The sequence below is a fragment of the Vanessa atalanta genome, chromosome 21 (assembly GCF_905147765.1).
Source record: "Vanessa atalanta chromosome 21, ilVanAtal1.2, whole genome shotgun sequence".
Lineage (NCBI taxonomy): Eukaryota > Metazoa > Arthropoda > Insecta > Lepidoptera > Nymphalidae > Vanessa > Vanessa atalanta.
This window is the reverse complement of record NC_061891.1, coordinates 7,528,603-7,554,140: the sequence shown is the minus strand read 5'-3', so window position 1 is coordinate 7,554,140 and position 25,538 is coordinate 7,528,603. Positions and strand designations below refer to the sequence as shown.

Here is a 25,538-nt window from a genome sequence, read left to right as displayed (position 1 = left end):
AAAGGATAATTAAAGGAAAAATAAATTGTCTATTTACAGATGAAAGTGAAACCAATATTGCGTTCAATATAGCACCATACGCACAGTCTAAAGGACAATCACACGACAGACACATCCGTCCGATGGCTTAGTTTTAAATATAAAATAACCAAAAAAAAAAAATCATCAGCTATTCGTAACATCGCCTTGCGATTTTTTTCGAATCCGTATTTCTTCTACAACCTCCATTATAAGCTGAAATTATCAAAGGTAGATTGATAAGAGTATTGTGAGTTCTATAATGTAACATGCACATGCAATTTGGTAACCTATGGGCCTAGACAAAGTTATATAGCACTGTCGTTTTTTTGCATATAAACCTATATACAATCAAGTATATAAGTTATAAGCGATCAATCTCTTAAATAAAACAAAGTTCATAATCGCTTCGACAATTAAGGCACTTTGTCTAGCACGCCCCCCTTTTTTTAAATATAATAATCATAATTCCTTTGTCTTTCCATACACTTCTTGGCAATGATTTAGCTGGTGAAACTGTTTCCCAATACCATGCGGATTGTTGAAGCGCTAAGTGCTGTTGATATGAATGGAATTCATAGTTTTACAATTCGCATGGGTTGAGATGGTGTTACCCATTCTACTGTTACAGAAAACTAACCGATATTTATGATATGTATATATGACCAATTTAAAAATGTGTGTCCAGCAAAAATCAAATTATTAGCTACGTGTAAATAGTTTAACATTATAATTATTTTTTCCATACAGTTTTTACTAATTTCACAATCTATACGATTTTTGCTGCACCAATATTATTATATTAGTAATGTAAGAATATAATGTATGGCTTATTAGTATTTTTAGTAGATATATAAACAAACTAGCACGATATAAAAACATCCATTTTAAGCCTAAACATCATTCCAGGTATGAACATAAAATCTATAATAGTTCGAACAAAAAACTGAGCGAGCTAAATGTGACAAGGATTTGTGGTGCAGAAAATCTTCAATCAGGACTAACCTGACTCAACGGCCTGATCCTTTCGTGGATGCTGTTCTCAGCTTGTTTCGCTGAAGGTGGCGGATGGTCAGGTGTAGGGGGTTGTTCGTAGTGCGTCGGCGACAGTGGTAGATCTGCCCTCGAGCCATCAGAATACCGTTCACATTCACTCGGACTATTCATGGACTGATCGTCTAATAAACTCTCCAGGGACGATCTCTCTTGGTTCGAGTATTTTCTTACTCTCTTGTCTGCCATTCTGGCTTCGAAATTTTCGTATTGTGGTCCAAATGTGTTCCGTCTCAGCTTCCTGCGGGGATTCTGTTCTTTTATCACGACATTTTCATACATAGCCGTGATGGCAACGGGCTGAGTGCGGTTTCTGAGACTCGGCCGAGGATTTGGCACGGGGATAGCTCGAGGCGAATTATGGTTTTCTTCGTACTCCGAGTAGGATAGCTTGCTGTCGACGTACTGGTCGACAGATCTACCGTGTTTGAGGTAAAGTTTAGCACCCTGTAACAATGAGACTTTATTGCAGAACGGCATTCTGACAGACGCTTAAATGCATAATTATTGTCAAGTACATATAGAAATAAATAAATTGGCATCTCATATAATTATAGTTCAATACTCAATATTACTATAAAATAAGATAAAATCATATATATCGAATTTAAAAATACGCAAATGTTTGGACTTATTAAACTAGAGCTAAAATTCTAGTTTATGGACACCTGCTGTTCCTGATTTGGATGACTGAACTCACCTGTATTTCATCCAAGTCGTCCTGACTCCTTGCATGGGCTCTCAGCTCATAGCTGTACCCAGAGGATGGAGAATTGACGTGGGTAGGGGACACAGACAAGTTCCTTCTGGGGGGCTTCTTGGGAGGGGTGGGCTGCAGAAATGATATATGCGTGAAGACATTCACTTGGGGAATCGAAATGTTAAAATCGATAATGAAGTAAGGATTATATTAATAATAATACGAAACAATAACGACCCATCCATGACATTTTGCTTATAGATTTAGATTAAACAAAAACTGTCATTTACAAGAATTTTTTGTTGCTTTTATTTTTGCCGAGAGGGCTTAAAGATCGCGATAGCGATCAAGATTTACAAGAATATTAGTCCGAAGTTAATAAAAGGTAATTTGAAAATGTCGGTCTAACAGATAAATTGATATCTTAAAAACAATTCACCTGATTCAATTTTAATGATGATAACTAAGTGACCTGGATCTAGTCTTATAAATCCTAATGGTCTCGACGCAGAGATCAGATACAGTGAAGCCAAGAACAGAGTAGTAATTTAGGAAAATAGACGGAAACCGCATCTATATATAGCAGAACTCATTGTCGTCACGGAACGAGATAAGTGTTCACAATTGCGTAATTGTGAATTTCAACGATTGCGAGGAACGCTTAGCTACGGTCTAAAATACATAACTTATATTATTGTAAATTACACAAAATTGAACTGTTAACGTGACTACGTTCTATCACTTCAAGACGTGTCATTGCGCGTCACCTTCTAAAATAAGGTTAAGTATCGACATTATGGGTTCGAGTTAAACGTTATAATTTCAATTTTATTAACGATAGTGACCCGTTCCGGCTTCGCACGGATACAGTTAATTTGTAAAGAAAATTATATGATATAAATATAATTTTTACCCCGTAGCATCAGAGATGAATGATGTAGGGTACGTGATCTTTAGAGTTGGACCATTAAGTCTTGAGATTACCCCTTACATACAAACAAACAAGTTTTACCTCTTTATAATAATAGTATAGAAGTATGGATAAAATAAGTATGATTAAAACACGTCCTTAATATACATTAAGAAAGCGAACGATTTTCGAGTCATAAATTAATTATATATTACTTTAATTTAATGACTTTATATATATATATTTATATACACGAAGAACGCAATGGAACTTGAACGATGCTCTGAGACTTAGTCGAAAAATCAAAATGACGTTAATTTGCACTAAGTTATCATAAAAATACTTAAACTTTCATTGTGCTTCAATCTGTATTAATTTTAGTGAAAACGGTTCGTGAAATTTACCAAACCAGTCATGAATTTTATAAGAGAGACAAGGACAAAATATTTAACCATATATTCAAATGAATATTTGTGAATACCAAAAATGAGACAAAATATTAAATTTTTAATAAATTTAAATGATTATAGTTATCTTATAAGAAGCTAATCACTAATCCTCTCTTCTCCGCCGCCGCCTTACAATTTGCACCAAACAGTATCCCTAAAGGTCCGAGTAATTTAATATTGAGTCGAGGATGAGGGATAAATTGGTAGCAGCCGGCCGTTGAATGGACAATTTTCTACATAATAGCCTGTTAGACATGATAGTTAGCTCTCGACAAATTTCTCTTCAATTCATTCCGACGAGATATTATGGGCTATAATAACTGTTTACGGACTATAAGTATATATATTACTAAATTAATGTGTGTCGATGTTTAAATCGTTGTTTTTTTATTTAATAAAAAAACTTTAAATTAGTCCTTAATTATATTGTTTTAGAGTAATTTTTGTTTCAAACATGAAAACCTAAGACGTTATGCCTTTTTAATTTTGTAATTAATTTAGCTCACTCATTATCCACCAGAACGATACAATGTTTTGATGTTAATAATATTACACTGTTAATGTTTATAAAGAACAATTACGATCCAACTGTTAATTCGCACGTATGCCTAAAAAATAGAAGAAAAAAATGGAATAAATTAATTCCTTGTAATTTACAAACATTTAAATTTATTAAATTGATGTAGATTATCTCAATGAACAACCAGCTCTCGTTTGTAAGTAATAAATTACTGTAAGTGGTAATATTTCAACACTTGACCTAATTCGAATTGAATTCTGTATAATGTCAGCGAATCGCAATAACATTAAATTATTTTGTAAATATTCTATAATATGATCATAATAAGCTTTTTCGTTTTTGCTACGATAACGCATGTTACTTTGATAACTACACATTGATTTATCCTTTTAATGTTTAATTTTACATCATTAGTGGAAAATTAAATAATATCTGTACACTATTCCAGCAATAACATGAAAAAAAAAAACAAAATAACATTGACAGCAAATTGACACGATATCATTGGTCGAGAGCTGGATTAATCAATGATATTCACTATGGATTTGCGAAAAAATGGCGTTTTAAGCGTTTAACTTCTTTTGTCAGTAGTGTGCATACTACGTTTAGGTATACGTTTATTGGCCTGAGCGGTACAAGCAATCTATACTAATATTATGACTCTGTCAAGGCCAAAATACTGAGCCGAATTCGATGAAATTTGGTATGAAGAAAGATTGAAATCCAAGGACGAACATAGGTTACTTTTTATGCCGAAAACATGAGCGAAATTACCGGATTTGACTAGTGCTTACATCTATACAATATACCTATAAAACTACCTATAAAAACCTGTTGACTCTAACACTATTAATTCGTTTTTATTTAATTGATATTGTAAATACTGTCATTAAACTGCGACAGTTATGTATAGAATACTTTTCATTTAGACGTTTCCTCGAACATTAGAATACTTTAGAATCAAAGTGTCTACATCAAAGGGAATTATATTAATCGGATGCGCGTGCGCAGACGTCGCGGTTCCGACAGGCGCGTTAATATGGCGCCAATATGGTCCTGCCATGATGATTTGTGGTAACGACTGTCGGTTTATTGAGCGTGACCGATGGGAACAATTAAGTTTAAAAGGTTAAATAATTGCATAGATTGATATATTTTAAGATTATTGGATTTAGTATAATATAAAAACAGTTAAAATATGAGAAGATTGGGGTCCAAGTAGGTATCAACTCCAAATACGATACATCATAATTATTAATTACATTCAGACATTAGACAATACGGAACAAATAATATAAAGGCAAACTATGAAAAAAGTCAGTTAATAAAATATTGTTAAAGCTGTTCCATATTTAAAATTTCGTGCATAAATATACGCCTGATTCTCAATCCATTCGTTTTTCACGACTTCATTCCTGGACAAATTTTGTAAGGGCACAGAGCAATATTATCCATTGGATTATCGGTATGGCAGCGAGACAGGATCAATATTCAATACATACATAAGATGGGTCGCTTTAAAGAATCATTCAAAAATCTGTACTGATATTATAAATACGACTATAACTTTGTCGTGTTACCTCTTCACATTTGAATCGCTGAACCGATTTAGATAAAATTTGGTATGAAGAATGAATTTACTTTTTAATTCACACTTTGAGGGGGTAAAATGGGGTTTGACGGTTTGTGTGCTATAGGTGAAGTTTTATAAATTTCGCGCGGGTAAAACCTCTATTTTTGGAATGTACATATTACCTACGTATAAAAAAATATTAATCAATACATTTATAAATAAAGTAACATCGTCTTCAGTTTAACCTAGTCTGAATATTTATAAAACAGATCAATTGCAGTGTTATTATGATCCAGTATACATATATATATATATCATCGAGTTCCACTGACCCAGATACGGAAGCTGAATTTATTTAGTAATAAACATAAGCATTAGAAATGATATCCGTTGCGCATCTGGTCAGAGATTATGAACCAAATACCAATATCAAAGAATGCTGAATGTTATTTTGAACGCGTGAATATTTAAATTTCCCCACACTAAGGAATTATTTGCGGATGGTTTATCGTCAAAGTTAATTTATTAACGTACTATTCATTATTAATAGTGCTTTGGTTTTTCTTTATGAAAAAAATAAATAAAAAATAAATGCGATTATATTATAAGAATAGGAACAGGACAGATATACATTGCGGACCTTAAAAAATAAAAATCCAAAAAAAAATCATAAAACCCAAAAGTATTCTAGACATTAACTTTTGACTATAAGACTAGTATATACTTATATACAACATAAGAAATAAAAATTAAATAAAAAAAAGAACCAAATTTCTATAAATACACATACACAAACACATCTTATGATGTCTGCAACCGTGATGAGTCCCGAAAAGGTGTACCATTCAGCTTTTATTTTACATTCGTGACAAATTGATGAATAAAAATAAATTATAGTTATATAAAATAATAAGAGTATAATATAAATAAATAAATACATTACATACTTATAATTCGTGATGTTATTTATAATTATAGCCGAGATGGCCCAGTGGTTAGAACGCGTGCATCTTAACCGATGATTTCGGGTTCAAACCCAGGCAGGCACCACTGAAATTTCATGTGCTTAATTTGTGTTTATAATTCATCTCGTGCTCGGCGGTGAAGGAAAACATCGTGAGGAAACCTGCATGTGTCTAATTTCAACGAAATTCAGCCACATGTGTATTCCGCCAACCCGCATTGGAGCAGCGTGGTGGAATATGCTCCAAACCTTCTCCTCAAAGGGAGAGGAGGCCTTTATCCCAGCAGTGGGACAATTACGGGCTGCTTATGTTTTATGTTATGTTATTTATAATTATAATTCATACAAGGTAATCCCTTTCCATTGTAATTACCAAAAATCCTTGATTAATGAGCGTCTGCGCCGCGAAAGGAGTTACTGTACTAAAGTGCAAGTCAATCGGACCTGTTGTATCAGAGATCTCGTGTTGAGTGGTATATTTACGACTTAAGGATAACTCAATTGAATTTCAAATCAATCAACAAGTTATAAGTTATATCCAACAAAAATGTATATTCATTAATTTAAACATTCATATAAAAGCAAAATAGTTACGTAAAAAGAACTAACTACCGAGCCCCGCATTACACGTGTGCTAAAGAAAATAATAAGATATTATATACGTTTAACACTCAGGAATAAAAGAGCTTTCTACCAGTGAAACTTTTTTAGAACTGGATCATTAGTTCCTGCTACATACAAACAAACAAATTTTACCTCTTTGTAATATTATTATTATATTGTATATGAATCACTTTAACAAGTAATGTGTTCATACCGATTACATATATATGAATAAAACTAGTTAAACCCCCACTATTACAGATTTTTACACATTTGGCAGAGTCGTATATCAAATAGCATTTATAGCTCGAAACAATACAATTTAAAATAGCACATGTAATCAAAATGCTCACAATGAAACACTAATACCGAAATTCCCGTCCGACAACACGAATATAGAGCTTTACTATGTGTAAACATATACCTCAGCATCGGCTCTGGCTATTGGCCAAACGCCAGTCCGCGAAATCCTATTTCCGTGGATTTCAATCTATTAGAGGGCAAAGAATAATTATTTTGAGAAATGGATTACACGAACAATTTTCTTGTTTCTAGAATTTTCTCAATATTGATCGGATTGGTAGAGATTCGTATTTATCAATTATTCTACTTACAAGGAATACTTTTCTACGATAATATGAATTATTACTACTTTAACAAAGACAATGTCTATAAGACTTGCCAACTCAAACCTTAATAAATGAGAAAATAGATCAGCTCACTTGTTTTTCCGAAAATGGTATGCATAAAACCAACGGGTCGAATTCATGGTAATTAAAAAAAATGAATGAAAACGAACGTCTATTAACCGATTTCCTTGAAATTTTCATGCATTATTTAAAGAATTATATTCACAAATGCTCAAATCTGTTTGTATATTCGGTAGTTAGGAAAAAAATGATATACAATGTTAATTTTCAAAACAATTTCTGATCGATTTTGAGAAGCGTTTTACAAAATTTTACTTTGTTATTAAATTAGATTAGTTTTTAGTTATTTGCACAATCTATCTGAAGTCTCTTTAGATTAATCTTTGACACATCATGTAACCAGCCATATGGGAAATTACGAAACACGAAATTGGGTTATGGAGTCCTTGACATGGGAAATATTTGTTATTTTCTCAATTTACATTGATACCAAATCTAAATTTAAAAAAAATCTATTCCAGTATTAAATTAATATATTAATCTATCTTTAGACTTTAAATATTAATATTTAAACATCCTAGTATTCAAAGTATACTAGAATGAAATACCTAGATGAAAATATACCAAAGAACAAATTAAGATTATCATTTTTATTTTGAAGAATTAAATATCATTAAAAATATATATATTATTGTATGTTAAGAATAATAGGAAATGAAATATATATCGTAAATGAACATTTCAAAAATATAGAAATCAAATAAAACATTACAAATTAAAACTTACATTAATCACGTTAAAAATATCCTCCGGAATATAACTCGAAATACTACACTAACTATTAACATATCACTAAAACTTGAAATATCATATACACGGATTATTCAAATTGTACACAATCGTTTCACTAAGTGCGCGACAAACGCACGCCTCGATCACATTCGCGGCACGACTGACATTCTAATTCTTACGATGGTTAAAAATTCCAGTGCCCATGTGGGAACGCTATGTTATGATTACGGTTAATCAAGTACCAACTTTGCATGTACATATTTTGTATTAAAGGGAACGGATGTGTCTAAGTTTATTATAATAAGAAATATTATTCGCGTGGCATAAGCATCACTGCTCTTAAAATGTATACTACAAAAAATGTACGATTTATGTCCGAGGAAACACATACATACTGCATCTGTGGCTAAATTTAAAATAATTGTTAAAGAACTTTCGAGTCCGAAAGATTATTATACAATTAGTGAATTCATAGATGATGGCACGCGTTCTGAATGAAACGATAGCATTCCGGCTATTTCTATCTAATATTGAAAAAATGCTGACTTATGACAGGTATGAGTATATTATTTTACGAACCGGTTATAGCATTTACGTTTGCTATAACCCAGTGTAATACTTCCATATTGGATAAATCAATTTTAATTGATTATTAATGAAATTTTGTAAAATTATTTTAGAAGAAACAAAGCAAACACATAAGCAGAGTTATAAGGGATTGTAATGCACTGCTTGGACTTCATCTATAAATATTACATTGAAAACAGAACAGGCCAGAGAGAACATACTTTTTACATTTGACGCCAACTAATTGGACGGTATTAAATTATCGTATTACGACATCCGTATCCACAAGTGGCAGCAAACGCCATGTGTGTACTGGCTTGATGATATTTATTGCATTTCTCACGACATTTTAATTTTCTTTATCAAAGGGAATTATTCTCTTACATTTGTTTTAACGCCTCCATAATTTGTAAAAACGTTCACGATACATTCCGTGACACCGTCAACTTATCAACAAAAATATAATAAGGGTGTCGCGTGACAGTTTCAGTCATGGGTAGGACGTTAGGTTCGCCGACAAAATAATTTGGAATATTAGCGTAAGTAGAAATTAATTGAATAAAAACTATTCAAACCAATTAAATTTCATAACTGCAGCTTAACCGAACATTTTGGTGAAGCATATGAATTCTTAATGATAAAATAAATAGATATAATATAAATTTCCATGAATGAAAGACATTTTGTATATTGAACTTACCGAAACTTTGCTGTATTCATGGTGATGCGCTAAATGCAGCGGGGCACAGCTAGACGCAGCGCTAGATACGCTGATGGCGTCGCCTTCGCTGGTGCCTTCTGCTTCATCCCAACGCCGTCGCCCCGACCCGCTGCGAACACCCCCGACCACCCCCGAACCCCGCTCAAGCGAAGCATCAAGCGACACATAACCTTCCCCCGGAACACCACTATCCCCTTCACACTCGGACGAAGAACTCTCTGAATCCACACTTATACCACTCTCGAATTTAGAAGACGAGGATTCGAATTTTGCCGACACAAAACTATCATCCTCGTCTATAACATTACTTATATCATTTTTTAATCTATTGTTATTGCCAAACCTAAAGGAACTACTGTGAACCCACGGTCTTTTTGTCGTACTTACGTCAGATTTTACGGTCTCCGCGTCTGAACTTTCCCCGTCCGAATGTAAAGTCCCGTCAGAATCATCAGATGATTCTTCCAAGCACGTCTTAAACGACGCATCCGATACTACTGTTATGTTAGAATTACAAGATTGTAATGACCAATTTCCGGAGTGTTCCGAGGAGCTCGATTTTCGTAACAATTGCATAGTATCAGAAGCACAAGATGTGTTAGCGTCAGTCGATGTTGAATTAGTACCTAAAGAAATAACTTCTGATATGTCCTTTATAGAATACGGTCGGTCTGTTGAAGACATGGAAGAATGTGGAGACATTGCGACATATGGAGAATCATCAAAACCAAAATCTTTTAACTCTGAGTTATAATTTTTTACGTTTTTCCTAATAACATCTTGTATAGTAACAACGGCATATGGTTCTTCTAAATTGGAAGGAACTGATTTATTTTTAATTAAACAACCCTTTTGTATTGTCGAAGAAGGAGAAAATTCTAAGGTGATATCAGGCGTTGAAATACTTTTCTTCATTGCTGAAAACTTAATAACTAATTCCAATGGCGTATCTCGTTTATTCGCATGTAAAGGACACATTCCGGAATCACAAAAACATCGAAATGATGAAGAAACAAATTCTAATCTACTTTTTATTGCATCGAAATCTATAGTTACTTTATCTTCTTCGTGACTTTGGATATCTAGTAAGTCTTCGGCACTACTATGGAATTTCGGAGGTCGCGGTTTACAAAAGCATATGGCTGTTTCGAAATAACTATCTCTTTTATCATTAGGAAGATTTGGCACTAATTCTTCGTCGTTGTAAAGATTGTCTCTATTAAAAATGTTAATAAATTCTTTTACTGTCGGAGCTTTGTAAATACAATGACCCGTACCACGAATGTGATATTTGCCCAGGGATTCTTTCAGAAAAGAATTGCCCCTTAGTGTAAAATCTTTTGTGTTAGAAGAGCTTCTATCTACCTCAATGTTAGTAAATGTCTTATGTCTGAATAGTACTTTTTTCTTAACCTTTTCTGTTTTCTTGTTCGGTAGAGTACCTGTCATTGTAAGATATACCGACTTTTCTTGCACATCGTCACTACAATCTACATTTTCAATTGCACTAATCTCTGTAAAGTTTGAGACATCTGATGCATTTGATTGTGTCCTGTTTATACTAGATTTACTTGATTCCCTATGCAGAACAATTTTACCATGACGAAACGACCTTGATTTTTCCGATAGTAAAATATCTTCCAAATTAGTTTCATCGATCATAGAATCCGATGACAAAGTAGAAGATCGACTTTCACTAGGAGATGATTGATTAGATATATCATTTGCAGGCAATATTGACCTTTTAGGTGGTTCGGGTGCTTTTCTTTCAGGCTTTATTAATACATTTTCGTATAATTTTTTTTTTTCAATTTCAACCGGCTGTGGAATATGAGTTCTAACTGCAGGAGTTGGTTGTCTTAAATTAGTTTTTTCAGGTAGGATATTCTCATAAATCGCATCTTCATTTTCTAGTGAAACGATTACATTTGATCTGGGAGGTGGTTTTGGAATAGATTTTATGCTTTCTTCGCTTAATTCTTTTTGCGTGGAAAGTTTGGATGAAAATTCATACGATTCATAACATTCGTTAACTAAATTTGCATAATCTGTAGAAACATTAGATATACTATTACCTGATCGTCTAGGTTCGAATATACTAAGTTTTGTGTCATAGTTAATTGCTTCTGTCATTTGTGTTTTATCTATTTTACCCTCGCTATCTAATACATTAATATTTTCGATAATAGATTCATGAGAATCACTAAGCTCATTGTTTTCGGATATATTTGGTAATGAAGTTTTAAATCCTGGACAACTCCTATTACTCCTGTTTACAGCAGAATCTCTATTCAAAGTGCCAAGTCTATCTAATGAAATTGTGTCAAATTCGTCTGTACAAATAATATCACCCGATTCCTCCTTTTTCGACAAAATTTTAAAAAATTTACTATTTCCTATATGTAAGGCGTTCGAGCTTAGTTTAGAATCCGATTGTTTTAGTTTACCATCGACATTCGACTCTAACCCAGGATTAGATATGTTAGGAGCAGAGTTAAACTTTGCTTTGAGGCCCAAGCATTTTGAAGCAAGCTTTTTAACAAAACTCTGAGGTGGATTTTTTGTTAGAAAAGATGAAGATGGTGTTAAAAGGCTATCACACAAGTTATTATTTTTCTGGGTCTCTGGAGCTTTCCTGTAAATCACATAAAGCAACAGAAATAATTATAAATAATAATAAAATAAAAAAACATTTGGTTAAGATGCACATATCTAAATTACCGCCACCACAAGCATCACTAATTATAAAGTAAAATGTTATTTGGAAACGCTCCAGTCACTTAAAAGTGATATTAGTTGACTAGTTTTCTTTTTGAGAACTAATTTAGCTTTGGTTTCAACTACAGCGGATGTGCTTCGACCTGGTGTTGATAAACGCTTAATTTCGTCAAATGGTTCAAAGACCATATCTTTAAATGACATTTCTTCGTTACTTAAAGGAAGTTCTTCATTTTTATTTCCACATTTAGTATGTATATTGACTTGATTGGGGTTTATTTTGTCTACATTTTCACAGCTATAGTAAATATCAAATGACTTTGTTTTTTTAAGTTTGTTACGCCTACTGGCTGGGTATTCGTGGCAAAAACAAGGTAATTCTTCAAAATTTTGTTTCTTTTCGGCAAATGGATATGCATGATTACGTAAAGCTTCAGGATTTAAATCATAATGTTTATACGAATTACTATTTTCGTAGATACAGCCAAATTCACCTCTATTGTGACAATTAGATACGAAATCAATTTCAGGTATAGATGATCTTCTAAATCTTAAAGGTTTACTGATATAGTTTTCATAATTAATATTGTTATTATAATTTTGAATACAAATATTTGCGTTTAAATTAAAAATCATTTGCTTACTAGAATCAGAACTCAGTTGACCCCTCATCTCTACGTACTGATCATTAATCATTTTATTGAAATCACCAGAAAGTTCTATTTTACAATCATTTGAAAAATTTTCGTAAATAATGTCATTATTATTGTTTACATAAATTGGTTCACGACATTCATTCTCAACCTCATACACATTATAAATGTCGTTTTTATGTCTATTTATAGGCTTTGGAACTACTACAGGCTTTTTCTTTTTGATGGTTGGTGACATTGAAATTTTTTCGTTTTTTATGTCGACAATAGACAAATTCTCGTATATTTTATCGTTAGAATGTGATAACAATTTGCTTAAATTTTTACGAAATAAGTGATATTTTTCTAATTTAGTGTTTTCATTCCCATTAATTATATCCCCAGACGGACGTTGATATGAAATTGTATTTCTACGCGGAACTTTGTTATGATTATAATTTTTATTGTTTGTATTAGACACATTTATTGGATGATAATTAGAGTTAAAGTTAGTTAAAGCGTGATCTTTAGCATTTGCTTTTGTATTAAGTAAGGCTTTGGAAACGGTAGGATACCTGGAATTAAAATAGTTGCTGTTTAAATCATGCCTTCTAATTGGCATCTTAATGTAAGGAAAACAATTTTAATCGCTCTTAAAATAGAGTAAATTGAAAAAAAATCCAAAATGTCCGTGAAAGAAACACATTTAAGGTTCATGTTATTTTAATTTAATTTGAATGTGCTCATTGCAGCCAGTTCTTTGGCAACCCTCAAAGGACGGTCTTTTTCTCGCATCATACAAACTTGTACCTGACCGTTTCTAGACAAAATCAAAGGAACGGAAGATTTTAATGAGGGAGGCATTGACAGTTTTTGTTTTGCATCCCTCTGTTAAGACAGCTTTTTCTTGAGCGGAAAACGTAGGCATTGTATTCTTCTAGACGTGTTACAATCGTATATATAATTTAATTAATTACAATATTAATATTTGTGTGTTTTCTATTTTGTTGTTTAGTTTCATATATATAATATATATATCGTCATCTACTTGACTAACGAACACTGTTTTTTTTTTTTTTAATAATTGAAACGCGTCAACATCAGCTCCTATGAAGTATCATATGAAGTAATGCCGGTCACACGTTTAAAAAATAATCGAAATTCGAATGCTTAGAAGGCAGTCGTTTGAAAACATCAAAAAGAGAATTCCCCAAGATAGCAATCAAAAGTTCAAAGGTAGAACGTCGTGTGTCATAATTGAGACGCCGACTCTCCAATTAAAAGCGAATGTTTAGAGCCTCTTCTGTAAAGCATCTTTGAGTAATTACAGAGAGAGATTCCTTTGCAAAACCCTCAGTGACACGGACGTTTAGAGAAACCGCAAGCCGTCTAGTTATCTGAACACGTTTAAATATCAAAGAGAATACACTATTTAATATAAGGTGACTTGTTTTGCATGCAATGTTAGTGGGTTAAAAGCAAACAAACAAAACAAAAGTAGTGTCGTACAAATAGACCCACAATCCACAATCAATTTCAAATTTGCTAAGCCTCTTAAAAATATCTGATGACCTTAGATTATATATTTATCTAGATACATAGTCGTACAACAAACGTTACAGTCAGTTACACTTGACACTCGCCAAATGTCATACTACTTTACGAGTGAGCGTAAATTTAGTTGTCTATTCTTTTCGACGCTTTCTCAATTTTGACAGTATCTAGACATATAAATAATCAAAACTTATGGCATACTTCGTCTTATCTAATAAAATATATTTTCAAAAATAACAAGTTGATAATTGTCATAATCGATACCATCGACACAAGACATTAATTTATTACTGATTACATTGATTTTGATGAAATTTTTATTTAAAATGTTGTTTACTATCAAATACATAGATACGCAAAAATAAATTATAAAAACAGGTATTCTTTAACAATATTTAAATCATCGTGGAAGTCAAAAATATTTGATATTGTATGAAATATTTAAAAAAAAAATTAACATAGAGTTTTCTTTTTTTCAAAATCAACTAAAACTTTTTTTTTCTGAATATACTTACATTACAGGGATGCGGGGGTATCCGGTGGGGCTATCTTGTACAGGGAAGGGAGGTACATCATCTTCGCTTTCATAGGTATTTCTAGTTCTTTTCTTATATTCTGGTAAAATATATATTAGTTTTAATAATACTAGTCACTTTGCTATTTAAGTGCAACATATCTTTTAACGAATATATGTATCGAGATTTAACAATAAAAAAAAACTTAAATGACAACATGACGAGCTAAGAACATCTCATGTAGACCTTAATTGGATGGATCATGATGATGATGGACATCTCATTTATTAACGAAACGTACAAAGAAAATTACAAATATCCGAACACATACTAACGAACGGTATTATTCAAAAATATATGCATCCTCGTTTCAATATTAAAATCCATAACAATTAGTATTTTCTGGTTTATTAAAATTATAAAAATCACCTCTTATAACCCTTCTGACTTTCCTCGTCGCTTCTTCGGGATAATCAGCGAGAACACCTTCGACGGTCTTGTCTTTACCGTCTACTGCGTTCAGATCAGCACCAGCGTCGAGTAAGCACCGAACGACGTTTGCCTTACCGAAGCAAGCCGCTTGGTGGAGCGGCGTTCCGGCATTTGTCCGTACATTCGGATCGATTCCAGCCTCGAGGAGGACTTGGACAACTTCTCTGTTTTAAAAATTAAAAAATATCTCAATCAAGCGCGGAAACATTCACAATAAATTCGAAAAAAGAATACGCAAAATATCACATTCACCGGTATAAACAATATTCAAATTTAAATAAAACGCTCCAAGAAATTTCTATGGAAATACTTTTTCATCTTCTACCTTTTTTTTTCTAATTGTCATAGGTCGGCCCAAACAAAAGCGGACAAGGAAAATAAATACGATTGGCGGCAAACTCGACGAATGAATTTCGTATTTTTCATTTTAGAAAAACATTATACGTACATATACAGTCGGAATGTACTTTTTTTATTTATATACTCATGTTTAAACGCATTTAACAGATGTGATGAACTTATCATTAAATTCGTCAAAATATCCATTACGTCAAATTAAGGATATCATTTAGAGCCTCTTAATCGATAATTGCTGGTTCGAGACCAGACGAGCACCTGAATATTCATGGGCTTACTTTTGGTATAAATTGCGTTCATCTCGTTCTGGGCGATGAAGAAGAACATCGTGAAAAAACCTGCATATATCTAATTTCAATGAAATTCTGGCTCATGGGTATTCAGCAACAAAAGTTGGAACAACGTCGAGAGGCATTAACCTAAGTAGTGAGATATTTACAGGCATTTATTATTTTATAACAATTTTAAGATAATATATTTCGCTTGCTGTGATAACTTTTATACGCGTTGCGCAACTTATATATAAAATAAAAATAATTAAGCTAGTCAATCCTTCTACAAAAGTACGTTTTATAAGACCACGTTTTCCTCCCAAAATGCTCAATACATATCAAAACAATAAAATAGTCTTAGACATTCACATATGTGAATCGAATATTTCAGCATTCATTACTAAAATGACAACATTTGGATGCTATCACGTGAAAAAACAAAGGTATTTTTTGTTTAACAAAACTATCAATCAAGTGCATAACGTCATCAAACATCTCCATGTCACGAATTAAGCCATTGAATATTCATGGATGCCGTGTGTGTGTAAAACGGGACGATTTCATTTATATATAAATACTAGCAGCCCGTCCCGGGTTCGCACGGGTGGACATAAGAATTCTTTTAAATGTTTACCTTTTATTTATATATTTTTTTTGTAACACATCTATTTATACTTAGTATACGAATTTGTACATCGTTTTTTTATTTAAGTAACGCATTTAATCTTAAGGGAAAGAGTTTTTTTATTTCTATGACTTATTAAATTCGTATTATCTGTTGAATGGAATAGCCCATTTGAATAATTTAAAAGGTAATCAATATGAATTAAATCAGTCTTGAAAACAATATGACAAATAAAACCCAAACCAAAAAAATAAATAAAATAAAACAATATGATTTGTGTTGACATGTACTAATTTGGGTCGGTATTTCTATTAACATTTAAAACGTAAAAAGTGGTTATCGTGACATAACGATAATAGTTGGACATATGGTATCGCGAAGTTTTTTGTAGATATTGATATGTTCTTTAATATTGTAGAACTTACTTTTGTTCTATCAACAATAGTTTCCGCAGCGCATTCGACGAAAGACGTTCTAGGGCACTTTTTACACCTAGGGTTACGTTACTTAAGTTTTAGTAAGAATCCCTAATCTTTTCTAGCAGTAAATATAGCCTTTGATAATCAGGTTAAAAGTAGCTTTCCAACGGTGAAAGAATTTTTGAAATCAGCATAGTATTTTTTGAGTTTATTCATTACAAACATACACACACACAAAAATACAAATTTCTTCCTCTTTATAATAGCAGTGTAGACTAGATGTGCCCGCGATTTCGTGCGCGATTGAATTTAACAAAAATTTATTGTTGTAGCCTGAGTTACTTATTCCTTATTACATCAGCGATCTGCCAGTGAAAGTACCGTCAAAATCGGTCCAGCCATTGACAAAAAATTGAAGATGTTATTTTGGCATATGTACCATGTATAAATACATATGAATTTAGTAAAAAGCGGGTATTTTAATATTACAAACGGACACCCCAATTTTATTATATGTATAGATATCGACCAGTTTTACGCTAAATTTCATCGCATTCGTTCGAATTCACTTTACGCATGGATCAAATTTACAAAATAACTTTCATGTTGCTTATCTCGAAACCATTGTTGTTGTGTTGATACTTTACAAGCACATTTGAATCATTTTACACAACTGTATTAAAGCTACTGCTACCACCGGAATGTAGATTATATCGATAAGAACCGGCAAGTAACTCAGTAGCAAATATAAGAATTTTACAATGTTAGTATGTACCTATATAAGTTTGTCATTTAATATAAACCAATTATATAGTTACATACATATATATAACTGATGAGTTTTTTTGTTGGTACTAATCTTATAAACCATCAAGCTAAGACCCCAATGCTGGTGAAGCAGTAACGTTCAAGGAGTGCTCTTACGAAAGTTTAACTTATCACTGATACAACGACATGTATTGGACCGTTTTGTGCATAAATGTACCAACCCATTAGCATATATAAGAGACCGCCATTTTTTATAGCGAAGGTAATCCTGTTAAATTACATATGTATATAACTTTAATCTTATCCTTATTGTTTTTAATACATTCCCTTCTTTGTTTGCCACTTTGGTTTTCCCATTTAGTTTTCGTTGTGGTCGTGTAATTAATTTTATCACTCTAATAATTTAGGCTACTATTTAAGTTAATAAATCGTGGTTTCCTTATAGTATATTATATTTAATTACATAATTTTATAGCAGGTTTATTTATAAATTTCAGTCAAAAACTATATTTAGCAACTAAGGAAAACAATCAAATAATATCAAATAAATATTAGGAAAATTACAATCAAATATCATAATATCAATATCATTTGTAAAGAAGGCATATTATTCAATACAAGATTATATAGATGATAAAAAAGCGTGGAGCTAATACTTGTTGACTTCCAGGCAGAATATATTACATACGTATATAATTGTATTTAACTAACATGGCTTTGTATTTTTGAGAAATGTTGAAAGAGAGTAACTACCGAGTTTCTTGCCGGTTCTCCTCTGTAGGATCTGCATTCCGAACAGGTGGTAGCTCCACTTAATATAGTTTATTAAATGACGATTCAAAAGTGCTTGTAAAAGTTGCCAACTTGAATAAAGTATATTTTGATTTTGATATTTTTGAAATGTAAACAATGGCGTATTCGTAATAAAATCAAAAACCAACAATAAACCAAAACGTTATTGACGTAACCGACAATATCTGACATCCCCATACAATGTAGGGTAAATTCGAGCGGAGCCGATTGAAGCGTTATAACGAACAAATGAATATGAATATCGCGAATGCGGCGTGTGTACACGCCTTTACATTAGCATATATTAATATTCAACAATAAATAGTAACATCGTGGCACACACGGCGCTTTAATAGAATTAGACGGCTGTCTCGTAAAATTATAACATTTTACGTGTACATTAACATGAATTCCACATGTATAAACGTTTAAATAACATGTATACTTCGCTGTCCTTGGTCGTACATATCTTATAAATTGGTCTACTGTACAAGGGAACGAATTGTACGGACGTGATCTTTCTTTGAATACAAGGCCGTTTGTTGCAAAGGTTTCTTTGATGCTAGGGGTATAAGCAATTCGCGCGTGAGCCAGGGAACTGCAGCCATAGACATACACCTTAGTTTCCAAGGTATTATCATTCATAAACTAATATGTCTCACAATCAGGCAGAGAACTCATCTTTCATAAGGCTTAACTCAAACTTATTGCCACAAACGTGCGGGTCGATGAAAACACATGACAGATTTTCATACGTCACACGCGATGGTAACTTCAGATTTATTTTAATTATGGAAAAACTATTCAAAAGTTCTCGCAAGAGACATGAAGAAATAATATTTTGATTTGATTTGATGTTGTCAATGCCGAGACGATTTATAACACAAACTAAGTGAAGTGCAATGAAAACCTAAATAAATACTTATCAATTGACAATAAAACATTTGAAAACATCAAACGAATTTATTACATATAAAAACAAAACCTGAGCAGTATGCATATAAAGAAATAATAGCAAAGCAAATAAAAAAAAAACATTATCGCGCCATAGTTATTTTATTAAAGCGCGTTATAGGTTTATACGCTACGACCATACGGACCATAATAACCACAAATGTCTTCTAAAGGCAAGCTGTATAAAAGATGCACGTAAGCGGGTGGAATGAAAATTTGTGAAGTTGAATATAATTTGTGTTTGTATTTAACCCCTTTAGGGTAGATTATTTAAAAACGCTTAAACACGTATGTACTCATTTTTAATCAGTATCCCTAAAATAAAGTTTCATGTTTTTGTAACTTGAAAAACGACGGACTTCCATAAAAACTTTTAAACTCTATTTCACCCCCTCAGGGGTTGAAATAGAGGTACTCGATAAAACGATCCTACTCACCAAATTTCGTGGCCCTATCTTTAATACATAGGCAACGCTCGGCGATGATGAATCAGTCAGTAGGGACATGTTATTTTATATGTATAGATTTATAATATACTCACATGTGTCCATTCATGCTTGCTCTGTGGAGAGGTGTGGAAGAAAACTTCCTTACCCTCCAATTCGGAAATTTGTAGGGATGCACCAACATCGGATGGTATTTGATCAAATGTTTGACTGTTGGCAACCTGGCAACAAATCAATGCAAGATAAATCTTTATGTTTTAATCGTGGTTATTTGTTTTAATTTTTGGAAATGTTACAAAGAAGATCCCTCAAGATAAAAAACATTATTATATTTTACCTTTACTTTAATACCTAGAAAAACAAAATATACCATTTATTATTAACATAATAATGATTGATAATTATTTATATTTTACACATTTTAGTTGAATATAAAAGAGCTACAAATCTTAAAATATTTAAAATCTTTTAAAACATAAAAACCGTTTAACACTTTTTGGTTGTCAAACAATTTGATGCATTATAACTACAGGTTATTATTATTACCGTATATTTTCAGTTATTTTGTTTAGAAATAATCGTCGTTGAGCGTAACTTTTTGAATTTCCGCCAAGAAAACTTAGCAAATACACAAACCAAAGTACCTTTTGCGAGTTTCTTGTAACATAACCACATAAAGAGTAGGGAAAGTTCGCCTTGAAGTTCGGCGAAGTTGGAAAATCTAATTTCTAGAGTCGACCGCAGTTTCAAAGGATACTAACCGTAAGATAGTTCCTCGCATAAATACGGAATATCTCGCATAACACACGTGAAGAGATCAAAAGCGTGTCAAATATAAACGATGGTGTCATACAAATTGTCAAGAATATCACATATTATTTTTTTCGAAAATAAATTATTACCTCCAATATCAATGAAATTCAGATAGTTTAGTTTTGATTGATACCAGTTTGGATATAAGCTGAACCATCGCAACGCAAACTATAAATTTAAAAAATTTAATTAATCATTACGCCATTGAAGTGTACAACAAAATGTACGAATTCCATACAATACAAAAGAAATGGAGACTATAGTTTAATGAATTTCGCAATTCATTAAACTATAGTTAGTATGTCATGCAAGACACCGTCAATAATATTCAGAGAACTCACCTTCCATACTGAGCAGCGAGGTCTAGAGCACTTTCGTCCTTCATATTCCTTATGGTAACGTCAGCTCCCCTCGCTATGAGCTGGGCGACAACATCTACAGAGCCGAACTGTGCGGCCAGGAGTAGAGCTGTCTCGTTTTCGAGGGTCTATTCAGCAAACAATGACAGTTAGCAATTAATTTTAATTTTATATCAAAAGGGACAAACAGTTTTTCGTATTACAAATCGGGCACTACATATTGGATCCAAGGTTATTTTTATTTAGAATAGATACCTGTTGGTAAGTGATCACCACCACCCATAGACATTGGCATTTTAACCAACCCTTAAACCGTCAATGCGCTAATATCCTTGACCCTTGTGTAGTTTAGTTAGGGACACAACGTATTAAGTATTACTGTTTGGCGATAGAATATGAATGGGCCTTATCTAGCGACGATAGATGAATGGTAACAAATGTTAAGCACCAGAATTAGTTCTTCTAATTCCGAAATATGATGAAATATAATACTAATGTCTTCTTGACTGAGACACGCAATCCACTGGTGTATTCGCAAACAGAGGTGGAACTCTCTACACCCCTCACCCTCACAATCCGATAGACCGAGCTGACAGGAGAGAGATGAAATACTAAATGATATATAAAAACGATGATAATTGTTTTAAAAATAAATCTCACCACGTGATTCACGTTGACCGGCGGGTTGTTGTGGGCCAGCAACATCGCTACGATAGACGAGTCGCCTTTGAACGCTGCTAGGTGGAGGGGCGTAGCGCCCTTGTCGTTTGACACGCATGGCGACGCGTCCACGGACAGTAGGAGATGAACTATCCCTCTATAAAAAATAGACAAACCAACTATTAATATCATGCTAATACACACATACATAACAAAGTAAAAACTTACCCATACACAGATCAAATACAGGCAAAAAACTACGGATCTCGGCAAAGATAGTGTGACTCAATTCCACTCTAAGGGAACTACACCGTATCAAATACTAATACAAGTACTAAATTATATTTTAATAGTTTCAAAATCAGAAGCACGATTATTTACTTATTTCTTAATCTAATTATAAATAAAGCATCTTCAAACTTAAAACGATATTTCAATCCGCAAGTAAGATTTCTTATTTACATTACGACAAACTAGATGGCGTTAGCAGTCATTTAAATCGCGCTATCGTTGACGCTACTCCGATTGCTCAAGTATGAGGGCTTTCAAATGAGCAATACAGACAAACAGACAAAAAATTCCAATTTTTTCACAGTAATGTAACAATTTATTACATTACTTCAATAATTTAATCGATAATAATTGTACTTTGGTCCTTGGGGACCATAATGATGGCATAATATATATATGTCAACACGTGAACACAAGGGCGAGGCATTCATTTACGTATCTTGACTGTACTTCGATAAAATTTATTTATATTATAATTTGCAGATAAACGTCAATAACTACAATTTAAAACTGGATATGAAGTTTTATATAAAAAAAATGACAATATTATTGGCTTAAACGGGAGAAAATATCGACCTTATAAATACAGCATTATTTTATGTTATCCGATTTTGTGTTTTACATCTCTAGAGATAATATAACGCATTATCTTACTTGTGACCCTGTAAACACGCGTGGTGAAGTGGAGTGTATCCGCTATCATCTTGAACATTGACCCCAGCACCTCTTCTTAAGCTGAAACAAAATGATAAATTTAGTATAAAAAATAAAAGGACAAAAGAATCCGCAGTCGGTAGGATTCGAACCTACGCTCCCAGAGGGAATCTGATTTCTAGTCAGACGCCTTAACCGCTCGGCCACGACTGCTTCTGGCAATAGCATCAAAAACACTAAAGAATATCGACCATTTCTTAAAAATACTATATAAAATGATTACATCTATTATTAATAAAAAACATATACAAAAATGTAGATACGATGATATTTAAGCAGAAATAATACTTTTATAATATGTTAGGTATAGAATAGAGGACTAACTTTATCGTCGATATACAAGGAAATAGATTTTATAATTGCAAACTATTCAGAATCGGCCTTGACACGTTCCCAGCTCATTAAATAAGGGTTCAACGAACTCCTCGAGAGAATGGTCTTTTGTAATAAACGATAAATCTAATCTTGTGTACACTAGAGACGAAAATCATACAACAAACGCGATAACAGTTAGTTGATAGCTTACATCTGTTTCAACATTAATTACAAAAATAAAGTAACGTTAGCCGTCGCAGGCGTTTATTGTTCTTTTGCTTATATATATACAAATTATACAAGGCGATTGAATTATGGTAAGTGTTCGTCCGTCCAGCGACATTGGTATTGTTATATTAGTCATAGCTTACATTGTCAAATGTCTATCAACATGACTTATAGGTTAAGTTTGCTGTGGCTGTGATCGCACTTGCTCATTCAGAAAATTACGTACATCGTGATGTTATCTCGCAGGGGAAAACTTTGCGACGAATGTTAATTCTGAGCACTCACGTATTTGATATAAATGTAAGAAAGGGATAGCGATATTTTAAATTCTATCAAATGCGCACCAACATAAGTACCAGTTTTTATGTGTAATTCGTGTGTATAATTCATCTTTTGCTCGGCGATGAAGGAAAACATCGTATGATAACCTGCATGAATCAGAAGATAGTCTGCCTGTGTGTATCCGCCAACTTGCATTATAGCTGTAAGGTAGAATAACTAAAATCCAAAAGGAGAATAGGCTTTAGCCCAGCAATGTTACATTTACCGACTTTACTTTTACATATTTTAGTAGGTTTATCGCAGAAGCAGAGGGGCCCTAGGAACAAACACTCCATCACACAGGTGGTACATTTCTGACTAGCCAAGTACGAGAAGTTGGCTAATCTACCTTAGGGATGGTGACCGTTGACGTAATCGGTAAGAGCATTCAAACATAATACGTAAAAATATGAAACATTTCGATGTGTCGGTACACTAACGTATGATTAAAGCAATAGCAGGAACTTTTAAATCCAATAATAGACATGAACTATAATAATAGTTTTAATACTGCAGTCGAGTGTACGTAATGAAAATGATAACGTGCATTTGTTAATTCTTTTTTAAATTTTCAGAATAAACTATTAGTACAAATTCGTTCTAGTTTTTCTATGGAATTATTCGCTTAACGCTATTCGCTAATGGCTTCGAGTTGTGTCAATTACACTAACGTAATATACTGTTATTTGTTCCTATTACATGGGTTTGGTGAGCTCTGACAATGGCTTTATGGTGTACATTGCTAACTTTAAGAATTATTTATATTTCATAAAACTTATACACGAACTCAACTTCCACCAACCCGCATTGGAGCAGCGTGGTGGAATATGCTCCAAAACCTTCTCCTCAAAGGGAGAGGAGGCCTTAGCCTAGAAGTGAGAAATTTACAGGCTGCTAATGTAATGTATAATACGAACTCATAATATTGTAGGTACTTCACTTCACTTGTACTTGAGTCGAAACAAACAAGACATAGTTATGCCTACAAATTTACAATACCATCTTATACATGTATATTGTGAAAACAAATTACATATTCTGCCTTTAAACAGTAATACTTTGTATTGTAGTTGGGGGACTGTGTAACTACAGACACAAGGGACATTATATCTTAGCTCCCAAGGTTAGAGGCTCATTGACGCGGTTAATATTCTTTACGGTGCCAATGCCTTTGGCCAGTGTTACCGCTACCACCAGATGACCCATTTGACATAAAACAAATTTGTTCATAATTAAATAAATAAATAATTTAATTTACAAAAAATGAAATGTTTTTATAAAATAAAATATTGCCGAATAATTAATATAAATTAATCTTATATAATTTTTCATACTAAAAACACATTTTTGCATCATAAAGTATTCAACTCCCAAAAAAAAAACAAACAAATATACGATGTATTTACACAGTAGCTATTAAAAAATTTAATCCTTGCGCACCTCCTGGAATCCATCATCAACGAATTATCTCAATGCGACTGATTACCTTAATACCTCAATTACTACCAAGTTATTGTATTCTCATATAAAATTCACTTTAAGCTTACAAGGCGATACGATAAGAATTAGGTCAAAATAGACTTTATGGGTTTGTTTACACACACATGCGAGTAGGGCTGTAATACTTAAGTAAAGCATGTACAACGTAATGGCACGTATTGGCTGATTATTATTAAATATATTACCTACTACTAAGTTGAATTAACATTGTAACAATTATTTTTAAAGTTATTATTATTAGTATGATACAAAACATTGATTTTGTTTATAAAC

At 32.7% G+C, this 25,538-nt stretch overlaps 1 protein-coding gene and 1 non-coding gene across 5 annotated transcripts in view; both read right to left on the bottom strand.

The window, feature by feature from the left end:
* Positions 1-25,538, bottom strand: part of LOC125072364 — a 110,784-nt gene that overhangs the window by 71,959 nt on the left and 13,287 nt on the right. For 3 of the 4 annotated variants that reach the window (XM_047682975.1, XM_047682976.1, XM_047682974.1), the window contains exons 2-10: positions 22,842-22,922; positions 21,897-22,053; positions 21,219-21,364; positions 20,160-20,285; positions 15,369-15,595; positions 14,940-15,039; positions 9,500-12,155; positions 1,772-1,903; positions 1,024-1,518 (exon numbers count right to left, since the gene is read on the bottom strand). In XM_047682975.1, coding sequence (XP_047538931.1) covers positions 1,024-1,518; positions 1,772-1,903; positions 9,500-12,155; positions 14,940-15,039; positions 15,369-15,595; positions 20,160-20,285; positions 21,219-21,364; positions 21,897-22,053; positions 22,842-22,922 — 4,120 coding nt within the window. The remainder of the gene's footprint in view (positions 1-1,023; positions 1,519-1,771; positions 1,904-9,499; positions 12,156-14,939; positions 15,040-15,368; positions 15,596-20,159; positions 20,286-21,218; positions 21,365-21,896; positions 22,054-22,841; positions 22,923-25,538) is intronic. The other variant, XM_047682977.1, reaches the window with a different exon arrangement.
* Trnas-aga lies at positions 22,973-23,054 on the bottom strand. Its single transcript has one exon. It is a non-coding gene; the product is annotated as a tRNA-Ser (tRNA).